We start from the raw sequence: 13,136 nt of genomic DNA, 5'->3' as shown, positions 1-13,136 counted from the left end.
TGAATTTTTTTTTTTTTTTTTTTTTTTTTGCTGTACGCGGGCCTCTCACTGTTGTGGCCTCTCCCGTCGCGGAGCGCAGGCTCCGGACATGCAGGCTCAGCGGCCATGGCTCACGGGCCCAGCCACTCCGCGGCATGTGGGATCTTCCCAGACCGGGGCACGAACCCGTGTCCCCTGCATCGGCAGGCAGACTCTCAACCACTGCGCCACCAGGGAAGCCCTAATTCTTTTTTTAAAAACATATTTATTTGGTCTTAGTTGCGGCATGCCTACGGGATCTAGTTCCCCAACCAGGGATTGAACCTGTGCCCCGTGCATTGGGAGCATGGCATCTTACCCACTGGACCACCAGGGAAGTCCCTCACCCGATTAATTCTTAAAACAGGATTCTAAACTCCAGCTGATCCTAGGAAATGTCACAATATTTAGACACTTTGGGGAGCTGCTAACAGGGGAACAGCTAAGGGGTTGGTTTTCCTCAGTTATTCTTTTCTCCTTTTTTTTTTTCCTTCCCCCCCAACCCTGTGTCCTCAAGTCCATTCTCTACGTCTGCATCTTTATTCCTTTCCTGCCCCTAGGTTCATCAGAACCATTTTCTCCTCCTTTTTAACCCTATATCTGTTTCAGACTGTTCATATTGAATTCTATTTTTAAGATTGAAAAGCGATACTTAAACAGGTCTTTTTTTCTAATTAAGCCCTTGGATCTTGTTTGTTGTTTTAGTTATTACCCCGTTCAAGTTGACAGCTGAGACAGCGCAGACTCCAATCTCCCATAGAAAACCAGTGTTTGATCTCAAAGCAAGTTTGTCTCGTCCCCTCAACTATGAGCCACACAAAGGTATGTGGGAATGTTTTGATGTATGAGATTTAAGATTGAACAATTCCGCATCTGAGGATGTGAAAAATTCTAGTGACTCAGTGTAAGCCATACTTGGCGTAGAATTCCTGCCTCTGCCCCTGTATCCACGTGACCCATGATTTAAAAAGTGTCCATTAAGCAAATACTAAAAAAAAAAATAATTGATTCACTTACATTTTTATTAAGCAAAGACAACTTCTAATCAGTGTTACTACAAAGTATTACTAAAACTTCAGCCAAAATCAAGAAACTTGGAAGTTAGGCTGTGGGTAAATGAATGTTTTCTTTATAGTTTTTAAAGGATCCCAAGCTGAGAATCACTGGTCAAACAATCTGGGACATTTATTGGCCAGATGTCGCTCTTGGGGATATATTAAAGTATCTTTACATCCATTTAAAACGTCAGTACTTAATGTGATCTGTCAGTGCTTCTGGAATTACTTTAAAACAAAACCTTCCTATAAGAATCATGTAACAGTGTTTATTTTTAAATTACTAATGTTAATGAAACAAATATAATGAAAATGTAAGTCTTTTTTTTTATAGATTTATTTTATTTTTGGCTGCATTGGGTCTTCGTTGCTTCGCATGGGCTTTCTCTAGTTGCGGTGCACAGGCTTCTCATTGTGGTGGCTTCTCTTGTTGCGGAGCGCAGACTCTAGGTGCGCGGGCTTCAGTAGTTGTGGCTCGCGGGCTCTTAGAGCGCAGGCTCAGTAGTTGTGATGCACGGGCTTAGTTGCTCCGCAGCATGTAGGATCTTCCCAGACCAGGGCTCGAACCTGTGTCCCCTACATTGGCAGGCGGATTCTTAACCACTGTGCCACCAGGGAAGCCTAAAAATGTAAGCCTTATTTAGAGGTAACAATCAAACTGAACCGTGGTTTAAGAAAACTTCTCCCACCCATTTTTCCTCCCCAAGTTTTCCCATCTGTGGCAACGGCAACTCTCTCCTGAGTGTCGGGGCAGAAGCCTAGGAGTCACCTTTGGTTCCTCACGCTCTCTCAGACCCCATATCCAGTCTATCAGCTAGTCCTTTCAACTCCATCTTTGAAATTGATCTTTAATCTGACCACTCTTCATTCCTCCACTTTGACTCCCTTTGGTCCAAGTCACATCATCTTACCTGGGCTTCTACAAAAGCCTCTTTGCCCCACTACAACTTTAAAAACAAATCAGAGCACATCACTGCTTGCTCAGAACCTCCTAAGGTTTCCTGTCTCTCTCCCACCCTCATTTCATTGCCTCCTCCCTTCCCTGACTCTGTGTCAACCACACTGGTGTTTCAGCTCCTCAAACACTGAAACACCACCCCTCCTCCAGGTCTTTGAACTTGTTATCCCTCTGCTCCACCTGGAACACTATTCACACTGATCTTTGCACAGCTTGCTCCCTTGTTTTAATGGGGCATCCACTCAACTGTCAGCAACCGAGAAAGGTCTTCCCTGCCCACCCATCCACCCGCACTCTTTATTCCTCACCTTGTTTTACATTTCTCCATAGCACATAGCACCACCTGGTGTTATCTTACTTGACTACTGTCTACCTCTACCACTGGAAATGTAATCCCAAGAGAGCAAGGATTTTTTTTTTTTTTTTTTTGAGAGCAAGGATTTTTGACCACTTGGTTCACTGCTATGTCCCTAGCACCTAGAATAGTCCCTGGCACATACCAGGTACTCAAAAAGTATTTGTTATGGGAATGACTGATCACCACTAACTTCTACTGATGGTAAAAAAACCTGGTTGAGAGCTTCATCTGTGCTTGTTATTTTATATCCTAGACAAGTCACTTAATTCCTTTATGGAAGGGAAAATAAATAAGTACTACTTCAGTGGTTACTGAAAGGATCAAATGATATAGCAGGTGTGAAAGTCCTTTCTATAAAATGGTAAACACTGCAAATGGTAATCTTTGGTACTCAGAAGTAGGTCAAACTATACAAATAAAGTGATATATAAACATCTGGAAATTTGGTCACAGTTCTAAAGCCAACAAAATATTCCCACTTGTTGCATTCCAAATACATTTTAATAGGTAACAATAATGATAAACTGCACAGATGAAATACTACTTTAATATTAAACATTCCTATGCAACGTTGGGATAAACTACTTAGTTGTTATGGCTTCTTTTAATGTGTTGTGTCATGGGATTCAGTATTAAAGTTTTTTTTCTTTTAAGATTTTTTTCTGGCTTTTCAAGGATTAAAAAGTAGAAGACACTTATTTTTAGAGGAAAAAAATGTAATGTCTATCTGTGGAATATTAAATTGAAATTAATAGAATTATACTGGCAGATTTCTTTAAAAACAAAGTATGGGGCTTCCCTGGTGGCGCAGCGGTTGAGAGTCTGCCTGCCGATGCAGGGGACACGGGTTCGTGCCCCAGTCTGGGAAGATCCCACGTGCCACGGAGCGGCTGGGCCCGTGAGCCACAGCCACTGAGCCTGCGCGTCCGGAGCCTGTGCTCCGCAACAGGAGAGGCCACAACAGTGAGAGGCCCGCATACCGCAAAAAGAAAAACAACAAAAAAACCAAAGTATGAATGTTGACAGCAAGCAGGTAGCCACAGATGAAGAGAAAATTAGGAATATAAATACAGGAATCTTTTCATTTATTTATTTATGGCTGTATTGGGTCTTCACTGCTGCGCACGGGCTTTCTCTAGTTGCGGTGAGCGGGGGCTACTCTTTGTTGCGATGCATTGGCTTCTCGTTGCGGTGGCTTCTCTTGTTGCAGAGAATGGGCTCTAGGAGCGCAGGCTTCAGTAGTTGTGGAACACGGGCTCAGTAGTTGTGGCTCGCGGGCTCTAGAGCGCAGGCTCAGTAGTTGTGGCACACAGGCTTAGTTGCTCCGCGGCATGTGGGATCTTCCCAGGCCAGGGCTCGACCCATGTCCCCTGCATTGGCAGGCGGATTCTTAACCACTGCGCCACCAGGGAAGTCCCAAGAATCTTCTTAAATCTGTCTCTGTCTCTGTCCTAAACTAGGAAAACTGAAACCATGGGGACAATCTAAAGAAAACAGTTCTCTGAATGAACATGTCAACAGAGTAAGCTTACACAAGAAAAGTTATAAACAGCCTCATCGCCAGACCAGGTAAGTACATAATTATCCAGTTCTAACTCTTTTAATTTTGAAAGACTGTATATAAAAGCAGAGTCTCTGAGGGATAGAGTCACAGTAATAGTGGTGTTTAAGAAGAGGGTAGAAGTGGAATCATATACAGAACTTAATAAAAGTACATGTGCCTAGGCAATACCACAGTGGGTTCTAATTCAGTAGGTTTGAGATGGGACCCATGTATCTGCATTGTTTCCAAAGCTCTGCAGGTGATTCAGAAGAGGACCTGGTTCACAGCACTGCTCTTACATGACCTATCTGCCCAAACAATGCACCTGGATGTCCCTCCAGATACCAATCCAGGTGCCCAGGGCACCTAAGGATGCACATAAATTTCACACTCCCAGGGAAACCAGGCTTTCTAGGCTTCAGGGCTCTACACAGGGGGAAACCCCAGGATGATCCTTAGAGGCTTCTTTCTGTGTGGAAACCAAGTTAACATCAGAGTCTGACCTGGGCTGCAGCTGGTCCTGGTTTGGCCGATTCCCTGTGTGACACCCTCCTGATACCGGGTTAACTACCATTTGACTTGCCAGCTACCACCAAGACCTTACTATTTGCTATTAAAATCATTATCATGATTCTGGGCCTTTTTTTTCTCTTAATTCCTTCTCCCCAAAATCATAGTGGTTTAAGTCAGAGATCCTGATTCCAATTTTAGCACTTTTATTAGACAGTGTGATTTTGAGGTCGACCTTTGACTTCCACAGGTAGAGGTTTCTCATTTAAAACAAACTAAAAAAAACTACAGGGGTTGGATTCGATCTCCAAGGTGTCTTCTGCTTCCAATTCCATGCTTGATTTTAGAATGCTGCCTTAACATTAAAAACAACAACCCCCCCCGCCAAGTTCTAGCCTTTTAACACAACAGTGACTTACAGGTGTGGCTTCCATCACAGAGACCACTGGACAGAGCACAATGTCCTGTAAGAGTGTGCTTTACACAAGTGTGCTGGATGTCATTTTAAGTTTGGACATTAGTCTAACAATAGGTGCTTTGAAGTGGTCTGTTTGGAGCTTCACTAGAGCCTAACGTATACCTATCCCTCCTTAGGGAGGAGCAACGGAAGAAACATGAGCAAGAACGAAAGGAGAAGAAAGCAAAGGTTCTGGGAGTTCGAAGGGGCCTCATTATGGCTGAACATTCATAATTTAATATCCCGTAAATATTCCTTTTCTCTGAACCCTCTTTTGTAAATATTTCTGTACTGTCCTCTCACTTTAGCCAAAAGACCTTTTTCTGCTCTTAACTTTGTTCGTATATATGTAGTGTCTGTGGCTTCTTCACGTTTTACCCCTGAAAAGACATTACTACCTTTAAAGCTCTCAAATTCTTTTGAAATAGTTTTTACCTAAGCCCCTGTACAACTAACTCAGGTTTCTAAAAAGACCCATCCTGTAGATTCTTGACCTAGATTTTTAAGGTCAAGTTCCCTCTGCTGGCTCTAATAACAGAACTTCAGTCCTCTTCTAGGCAAAAGCACTTACCTGATGGTAGCTAATTATACTACAGACTTTAGTAGAAATTGAACAATAACAAGTTATGAATAGGGTAAGCTGTGAAAGGCCACCTCTTCATCCTCTAGAGAACCTAGTAGTCTTACCGAAACTATGGGCCATATGGGTTTATAAGGCGTCAATATTTTATCTATGTGAAATGTTTCATTTAAGCTTCTATGTACCTCTTTCAGATCACTTCATGTAATTGTCAGTTACATATCTTTTTTTTTTTTCCCTCAATATATTCTTAAAAACAAAACTCTAGCTCATTCTAGCCTGGCTTATTTAGAAATATACAGGGTCATATTGAAATTTGAGGATTGTTGCTTTAAGGATTACTATATGCTCTGTCAAACTTATACATCTTACTCAATTTATGGAAAAGACTAGAGTTGCTTAGTATCATATTCATGTCTGTTGCACCCGAATGGAGCTTCCGAGTTTTGTACTGCTTAAAATTTTCATAAATAAAATTTTTTCTCATGGGGGGTAGATTCATTCTTTGTAAATATAATTGGTTTCTAAAATTTAGTTGACCAGCCAAGACTAACAAGAGTTGACTTGTACTCTTTGTGTATCCTTTCTTGACCGTCCACTCCCCACTCCTAGAAGAAATGACTATGTCCTTTTGTATTTTCACAGCACCTGTCAGATTCTGTTATACTTATTGTTATACGTATATGGGCCCACAGAACATGGCATACTCCTGGGTGCTTAATAAACTCAGATTTTGTTATCAAGAGGCAGAGATCAGATCAATCAGGAAATCTGTGTCAAATACACTGCTACTGGGAAGGTGAAACGATATAACCACTTTGGAAAACAGTTTGGTAGTTTCTTTAAAAAATTTAAATGTACATCCACCATATGACCCAGCAATTCTCCTAAGAAATGAAAACATATGTCCACACCAAAACTTGTCTGCAAATATTTACAGCAGTATTATTCACAGTAGCCAAAAAGTGGAGAAAAATCCAGCTGTCCCATCAATGGATGGATTTAAAAAATATGCACTAAAAAAATGAAATACTGATAAACACGCTACACCATGGATGAACCTCAAAAACATTATGCTAAGTGAAAAGCAAGACACAAAAGATCATATATGATTCTATTTATATGAAATATCCAGAGAAGATAAACCTATAGCAAAAGTAGATTCGTAATTGTGGGGCTGAGAGTGGGAATGAAGAGTAACTGCAAAGAGGCACTGAGGTTTCTTTCTAGGCTGACGGAAATTTCCTACAATTAGTTCATGTAAAGACAGACTGCAGAATTCTGGGCATTCCCTGGCAGTCCAGTGGTTAACATTTGGCGCTTTCACTGCCGTGGTCCTGGGTTCAATCCCCGGTCAGGGAACTAAGAACCAGCAAGCCATGCGACACGGCCAAAAAAAAAAAAAAGACTGCACAATTCTGTAAATAAACTAAAAAATCATTGAATTGTATACTTAAAACAGATGAACTTTATGTTATGTAAATTATACCTCAATAAAGCTGAAAAACAGATAATTACATGAAAACATACAAAATAGGTATTTAGGCCAAGATGGATGGGAAAGCTATCAGCCTTTGTGTATTCTCTTATTTTAAACTTGGCTCTCGTTGGGTACTCTGGCTATATCATATAGTTTCCTACTTCTTCCTCTAAGATGACAAGAATTGATCAGTTTAAACTGTGTTAATCAGGGTCTTATTTTTGGTATATGCAATCTCTAATACTAAAAACGACTGGGGAAGCCTTGGGGACATTAGTCTATAAAGTAAGAACTGGTAAGGATCATGCATCTTTGGAGAACCAGCTATGCAGGTGTTATGGACTGCATGCTTGTGTCCGTTCCCTGCCCCCGCCCCCTGCCCAATTCATATACTGAAATCCTAATTCCAAATGTGACTTGGTACTTTGAGGTATACTTGGAGGCCTTTGGGAGGTAATTAGGTCAGGCAGGTGGCACCCTCATGATGGGGTTAGTGCTATTTATATGAAGAGAAAGAGACTAGAACTTGTTCTCTCCATGTGAGGATACAGTAAGAAGGCAGCTGTCTACAAGCCAAGAAGCACTCACCAGACACCAGGTATCCTGGACTTCCCAGCCTCCAGAACTGTAAGAAATACATATGTGTTTTGTTTAAGCCACCTAGTCTATAGTCATTTGTTATAGCAGCTTGGGCAGACTAAAACAGGTATCTTTTCCCAGTGACTACTACAGCACCTTAATATTCTTCAACAGTCTCCTATCCTGATAGATTAGAAAACAGAAGAAACCTATAAGGAATAGAATGGTAGAGGGCCATAAACAGTCACCACAGAGACTCCCTGCTTTGGAAACCACCTACTTATATAGGAACTGTTGCTAATAGGAATCATTCTAACCAAAAACAGTTATTTACATAGTACCTCTGCATCAGTACTTGATTCTTTAAGTTAAGGTACAGCTCAGATCCTGGTCCCTCTTAGCAGCAGCATTTAGCTATGTTTTAGGGAATACATACCCGCCATTGTTTGGATGCCATTAAAGAAGTACTTTATTTTTGTCATCGTGGATTCTACTACCCTTAGTTTAGTAACACAGAAATACTACATGATCTCTATTTAAAAAGTCTTGGATTAAGCTCTGGAGAATTTTCATAGGCAAATTCTTCTGTGTGGGCTGGATCAGTAAATACTCCAATAAAATCTATTTCTAGGAAGAATGGACCATCCACTTTATCAGCCAGGGTGAATCCAATAGAAGAGATCTAAATTTAAAATAGAGAAATTGATCAAAATCTCGTATGCTGATGTTGTTCCTGGAGTTTTAAAATTCCGTACTATCAGCCCTTAGCAAGTATACGATAGTTCTCATGTGCCATAGCCAATTAGAGGAAGTACAGGACTGCTTTTCTTTCCACATTCTACTTCTCTCTTTAAAGTAGTGCCAGTTAAGACTAGTAAGTACAACATGGATGTCTAATGGAGGTTCCTTGAAGCTCTCCTGAACTCTAATACTCTTATTTTAAAGCTAAAATAAAAGGCAGGCACGCTGAAAGGAGGACCATACTGAAATTCCTCCAGGATGGGGGTTAGGCTCACAGGATAGCTCTGAGTCAGCATCTGTCTAGGTATAATAGGAGTATACTTAAATAGGAATTTTCATCTTTCATTTGCCAGCCTTCAAAAATGGACTGAACTCATCCTCACAGGAGTTCTGTTTCAATAAAGATAATATAGTTCTGAGTGAAAATACAGGAAAATGTTACCTTGTCAAGCAGAAGCTGGTACTGGGCATCCCGGATTCTTCCTCGATTAGAGAAGAAAAATTTGGAGAAAGGAATCTGAAAGAAGAAACCATTGACTTCAGATCTGACATGCAAGCAACAGAGGCATCTGTTTAGAACTGCAGTGATAAAATAATAACGGTTTAAATTGAATTTTAAAATTATCTAATATGTGAAGTTATAACAAGTGGCTAGTCATTTGGATCACAGAAAAAAAAATTTTTTTAATGAAATAACCTAAGTACTAGAAGAAAACAGGTGAAAACCTTTCTAAGCCAGGAGTCCCAAAGGAAAAAATGACAGAGAACAATTATAACTTTCTGATGGCAAAAACTAGTATCCTAAACACAAAACTTTTACAAATAACTAAGAAAAAGATTAAACAACCCAGTAGAAAAATGGGGATGGGAGAAATAGGCACATCTGTATACTGCTGGTAGGAGTGCAAATTAGTCCAACTCTTTTAGAGAGCAGCAGCTAGCAACTGTGGTAGGCAGGATTCTAAGATGACCCCCAAGATTTCCACCTAGTGGAAATCACCTTCTTCCAGGGATTCAAACACAAATCTCAGTGCTGCTGTGAAGGGACTCTCCCGAAGTCTGGTCCCAAATCAGTTGACCTTAATATAGGGAAGATTATCCTCTGTAGGTCTGACTTAATCACTTGAGCCCATAAAAGTGCCTGGTAAAAGAGGTCAGAAGAATGAGAGGGATTCAAAGGGGAAGGTCAAGGGGATTCTCCACTGCTGGCTTTGAAGATGGAGGGAGCTAAATGGTAAGGAATGTGGACAGCTTCTAGGAGCTGAGAGTGACTCCCAGCTGACAACCAGTAAAGAAACCAAGACATCATTACAATCACAGGAACTAAATCTGGCCAATAACCAGAGTGAGCTTGGCAGTGGATTCTTCCACAGAGCCTCTGAAAAGAAGTACAGCCCAGATGACACCTTGATTTCAGCCTTAGAGAGCCCTGAGCATTGAACCTGGCCACAGGGTGTCCCAAACCATGACTTACAGAACTGTGCGAAGTTTGTGGTAATTTTTTATGTAACAATAGGAAACTAACACAGCAATATCTAGCAAAATTTGAAATGCCGTAACTTGATCTGACAGTTTCACTTTTAGGAATTTATATTACAGATAAACTCTGACAAACACATAAAGATACAGCTTTTTCTAATTAAAAAAAAAAGGTAAAATAGGGGAATAGTTCAATAAATTATAGTGCAACCATACAACTGAATACTATGCAGCTATTTTAAAAAATGAAGTAGATCTATACATGATGCTGTGGGAAGACCTCCACAATATATTAGTAGTAAAAAAGTAAGAGATAAACAAAATCTATAGTATAAATATCATTTATGTTATTAAATACAACTTTTTTCTTGGCCACACTGTGTGGCTTGCAGGATGTTAGTTCCCTGACCAGGGACTGAACCTGGGCGCTGGCAGTGAAAGCCCCAAGTCCTAACTACTGGACCACCAGTGAATTTCCCCTAAAAACAAATTTTTTAAATGCCTAAAAAAAAACTAATAAAAAATTTACTATAGCAACTGGGAACAACCCAAGTATCTATCAATAAGGACTAGTTCAATCAGCTGAGATATCCATATAACAGAAAATACCAAACAAAATAACAAAGAATGAAAAATAATTCCAATTCCATGTAGTGATACGGAAGCTCTCCAGGATCTAAATTTTAAAAATATAAACTGGCACAGAAGACACATAAAGTATGCTATATTTTTTTGAGTAAAAAAAGGGAGAAAATAAGTGTATGTGTATATATACTTGCTTATATTTGCTTAAAAAAACTAAATCTATGGAAGAAACTAATAAATGTGGTTACCTATAGAGGGTGAGGGCAAAAAGGGTGGAGAGAGAACTGAGTGGGAGTGAGACGTTTTTGTACATCTTTTTATATTATTTTGATTTTTGAGCCAAAAAATAAAAATGAGTTAAAAAATAAAATGTACTGTTCAGATTATCACCAAAAACACTTGCTGACATAAAAGCAAACTCAATTCAAAGCTCATTTAATAAAGCACCACTGCACAAGATCATGTTCCTCACACAGCAAATCCAAGTGCAGTCAACATCCTCAGTTCACGGGCTCCCTTCATTTCTGTTACATAAACCTGAAAGGGACCCTGCACCCCCAGCCTCCAGTCAGTTCCTCATTTTTGCATCCTGGTTGGGCACTTCATCTACCTCATTATTCAAAATATATTTTGGAAACAGAATCAATACTACCTGCTCACCATTCAAGGAGCATGAGCCACCCACCCCACTGGCCTTTTGTCTTTTTGTCATGTAATTTGCTAAGGCCACTGTCCACATCAAGGGAATTTTTTAGCCTGGAAAAAAAATGAAGCTAAGAAGCAGCATTAAATTGTACAGCTTGCATAAAAAGAAAAGGATCAACAGTTGTTTTCTCTCTACAGATGACAGAAAACTAGCATGCATAATTTTTCCATCATTTTCCTCTGTTTTCTTTCTCTAAGCATAGTAAATATTTGAGCATCTCACTTCTATTTACTAAAGGAGAATTATTCATGAAGACATGGACAGCAATGAATAACATTTAATTTTTAAAAATCTCTTCCCTGGGACTTCCCTGGTGGCACAGTGGTTAAGAATCTGCCTACCAATGCAGGGGACATGGGTTTGAGCCCTGGTCCAGGAAGATCCCACATGGTACCTAGCAACTAAGCCCGTGCGCCACAACTGCTGAGCCTGCGCTCTAGAGCCCGCGAGCCACAACTACTGAGGCCTGTGTGCCTAGAGCCTGTGCTCTGCAACAAAAGAAGCCACTGCAATGAGAAGCCCATGAACTGCAATGAAGAGTAGCCCCCGTGTGCTGCAACTAGAGAAAGCCCACGTGCAGCAATGAAGACCCAACACAGCCATAAATAAATAAATTTATTAAAAAGATAAAAATAAAAATCTCTTCCCCAACACTTCCTTTAATAATTTAAAGAGGGACTTCCCTGGTGGCGCAGTGGTTATGAATCCGCCTGCCAATGCAGGGGACGCAGGTTCAATCCTTGGTCCGGGAAGATCCCACATGCCATGGAGCAGCCAAGCCTGTGTGCCATAACTACTGAGCCAGCGCGCTAGAGCCCACAAGCCACAACTACTGAGCCCCCATGCCACAACTACTGAAGCCCACGTGCCTAGAGCCCACGCTCCACAACAAGAGAAGCTACCGCAATGAGAAGCCCATGCACCTCAACAAAGAGTAGCCCCCTCTCGCTGCAACTAAAGAAAGCCTGCGTGCAGCAACTAAGACCCAACACAGCCAAAAATAAAATTTTAAAGTAATAATAATAATTTAAGGAAAGATGTTGCAAACAACTATCATTTCCAGCCAAAGATTAGAACTACATGTATTTTCAGGAAAGAAAGTAATAAGTAATTGTCAATGATTATACTGGCAAATAATTTGGCAATGTGCATCAAAGGCCTTAAAAATGTACATATCATTTATTCTAGGAATTTTATTTCCAGAAATACATCTAAGAAAATATTTAAGGATATTTACCTCAGAGTTTGGTATAAGAGTGAAAAACTCTGAAAACAATCTAAATGTACAACAATAGAGGATGGATTAAGTAAACTGTGTCTATTTACATAATATGCAGATATCAAAAATGATGTAGAAATATATTTCAACAGAAAGTTGTATATAAAATTCAGTTCAGTGAACAATGTATGTTATAAAATAGCACTGGCACAATACAATTCTTGTAAAAAAAAAAGTGTAAATAGAAAAGTCTGAAGGTGCATACTAAAATAAAAATAGTATTTTACCTCTGGGTAGTGGTACCACAAGATTTTTTTCCTTTTCTGCATTTTCTAAATTTTCTATAATGAGATATTGTTTTGTTTATTAATTTGTTATAAGTATTATTTATATACAAGCGTTACATACATAATAATTTTTTGGTTATACATCTGTATTAGTGTATAAATATGTATCTATTATATGCTAGGCATTGCACTGTTCTAGGTGCAGGGGAAACAGCTATGAAGGATACAGACAAAGTCCCTGCTCTCAGAACTTACAGAATTTATGTTCCAGAGGAGCCTGGTAGAGAGTGACAATAAACCAATAGACAAGTGAATGAAAAAGATAATTGAATGAATGAAATAGACAAGTGAATGAAAAAGATAATTTTACTTAGTGATAAGTTCTATGAAAAAATTAAACAGGATGTTGTTATTGGGTGAGAAGGTGCAACTCTAGCTAGAAGGATCAGGAAAGGCCTCTCAGAGGTGGCTTTGGAGCTGAGAGGTAAATAATAGGAAAGAGGAAGCAGGTGAAGACGTGGGAGAAGAGCACACCCACAGATACAGCATGAAATACAAAGGCTCTGAGACAGAAGTAGTTT

At 39.9% G+C, this 13,136-nt stretch overlaps 2 protein-coding genes across 16 annotated transcripts in view; one reads left to right on the top strand and one right to left on the bottom strand.

The window, feature by feature from the left end:
- NUSAP1 (nucleolar and spindle associated protein 1) overlaps nt 1-5,715 on the top strand; it is a 65,516-nt gene extending 59,801 nt beyond the window's left edge. For all 6 annotated transcript variants that reach the window (XM_033435758.2, XM_033435759.2, XM_049706673.1 and 3 more), the window contains 3 exons: nt 724-840; nt 3,850-3,958; nt 5,037-5,715. In XM_033435758.2, the coding sequence (XP_033291649.1) occupies nt 724-840; nt 3,850-3,958; nt 5,037-5,133 (323 nt within the window). In that variant the 3' untranslated portion in view covers nt 5,134-5,715. The remainder of the gene's footprint in view (nt 1-723; nt 841-3,849; nt 3,959-5,036) is intronic.
- NDUFAF1 (NADH:ubiquinone oxidoreductase complex assembly factor 1) overlaps nt 1-13,136 on the bottom strand; it is a 36,988-nt gene that overhangs the window by 18,022 nt on the left and 5,830 nt on the right. For 2 of the 10 annotated variants that reach the window (XM_049706681.1, XM_049706682.1), the window contains exons 3-5: nt 8,722-8,796; nt 7,548-7,584; nt 2,624-3,854 (exon numbers count right to left, since the gene is read on the bottom strand). In XM_049706681.1, coding sequence (XP_049562638.1) covers nt 3,846-3,854; nt 7,548-7,584; nt 8,722-8,796 — 121 coding nt within the window. In that variant the 3' untranslated portion in view covers nt 2,624-3,845. Of the gene's footprint in view, nt 1-873; nt 1,695-2,623; nt 7,585-7,974; nt 8,221-8,721; nt 8,797-13,136 lie in introns of those variants that run through there. The other 8 variants (XM_049706678.1, XM_033435762.2, XM_049706676.1 and 5 more) reach the window with 7 other exon arrangements.

This window comes from Orcinus orca, chromosome 2 (genome assembly GCF_937001465.1).
Source record: "Orcinus orca chromosome 2, mOrcOrc1.1, whole genome shotgun sequence".
NCBI classification, from domain to species: Eukaryota; Metazoa; Chordata; class Mammalia; order Artiodactyla; family Delphinidae; genus Orcinus; species Orcinus orca.
Note: the sequence above shows the minus strand (reverse complement) of the source record. Positions and strands in the feature narration are given on the sequence as shown.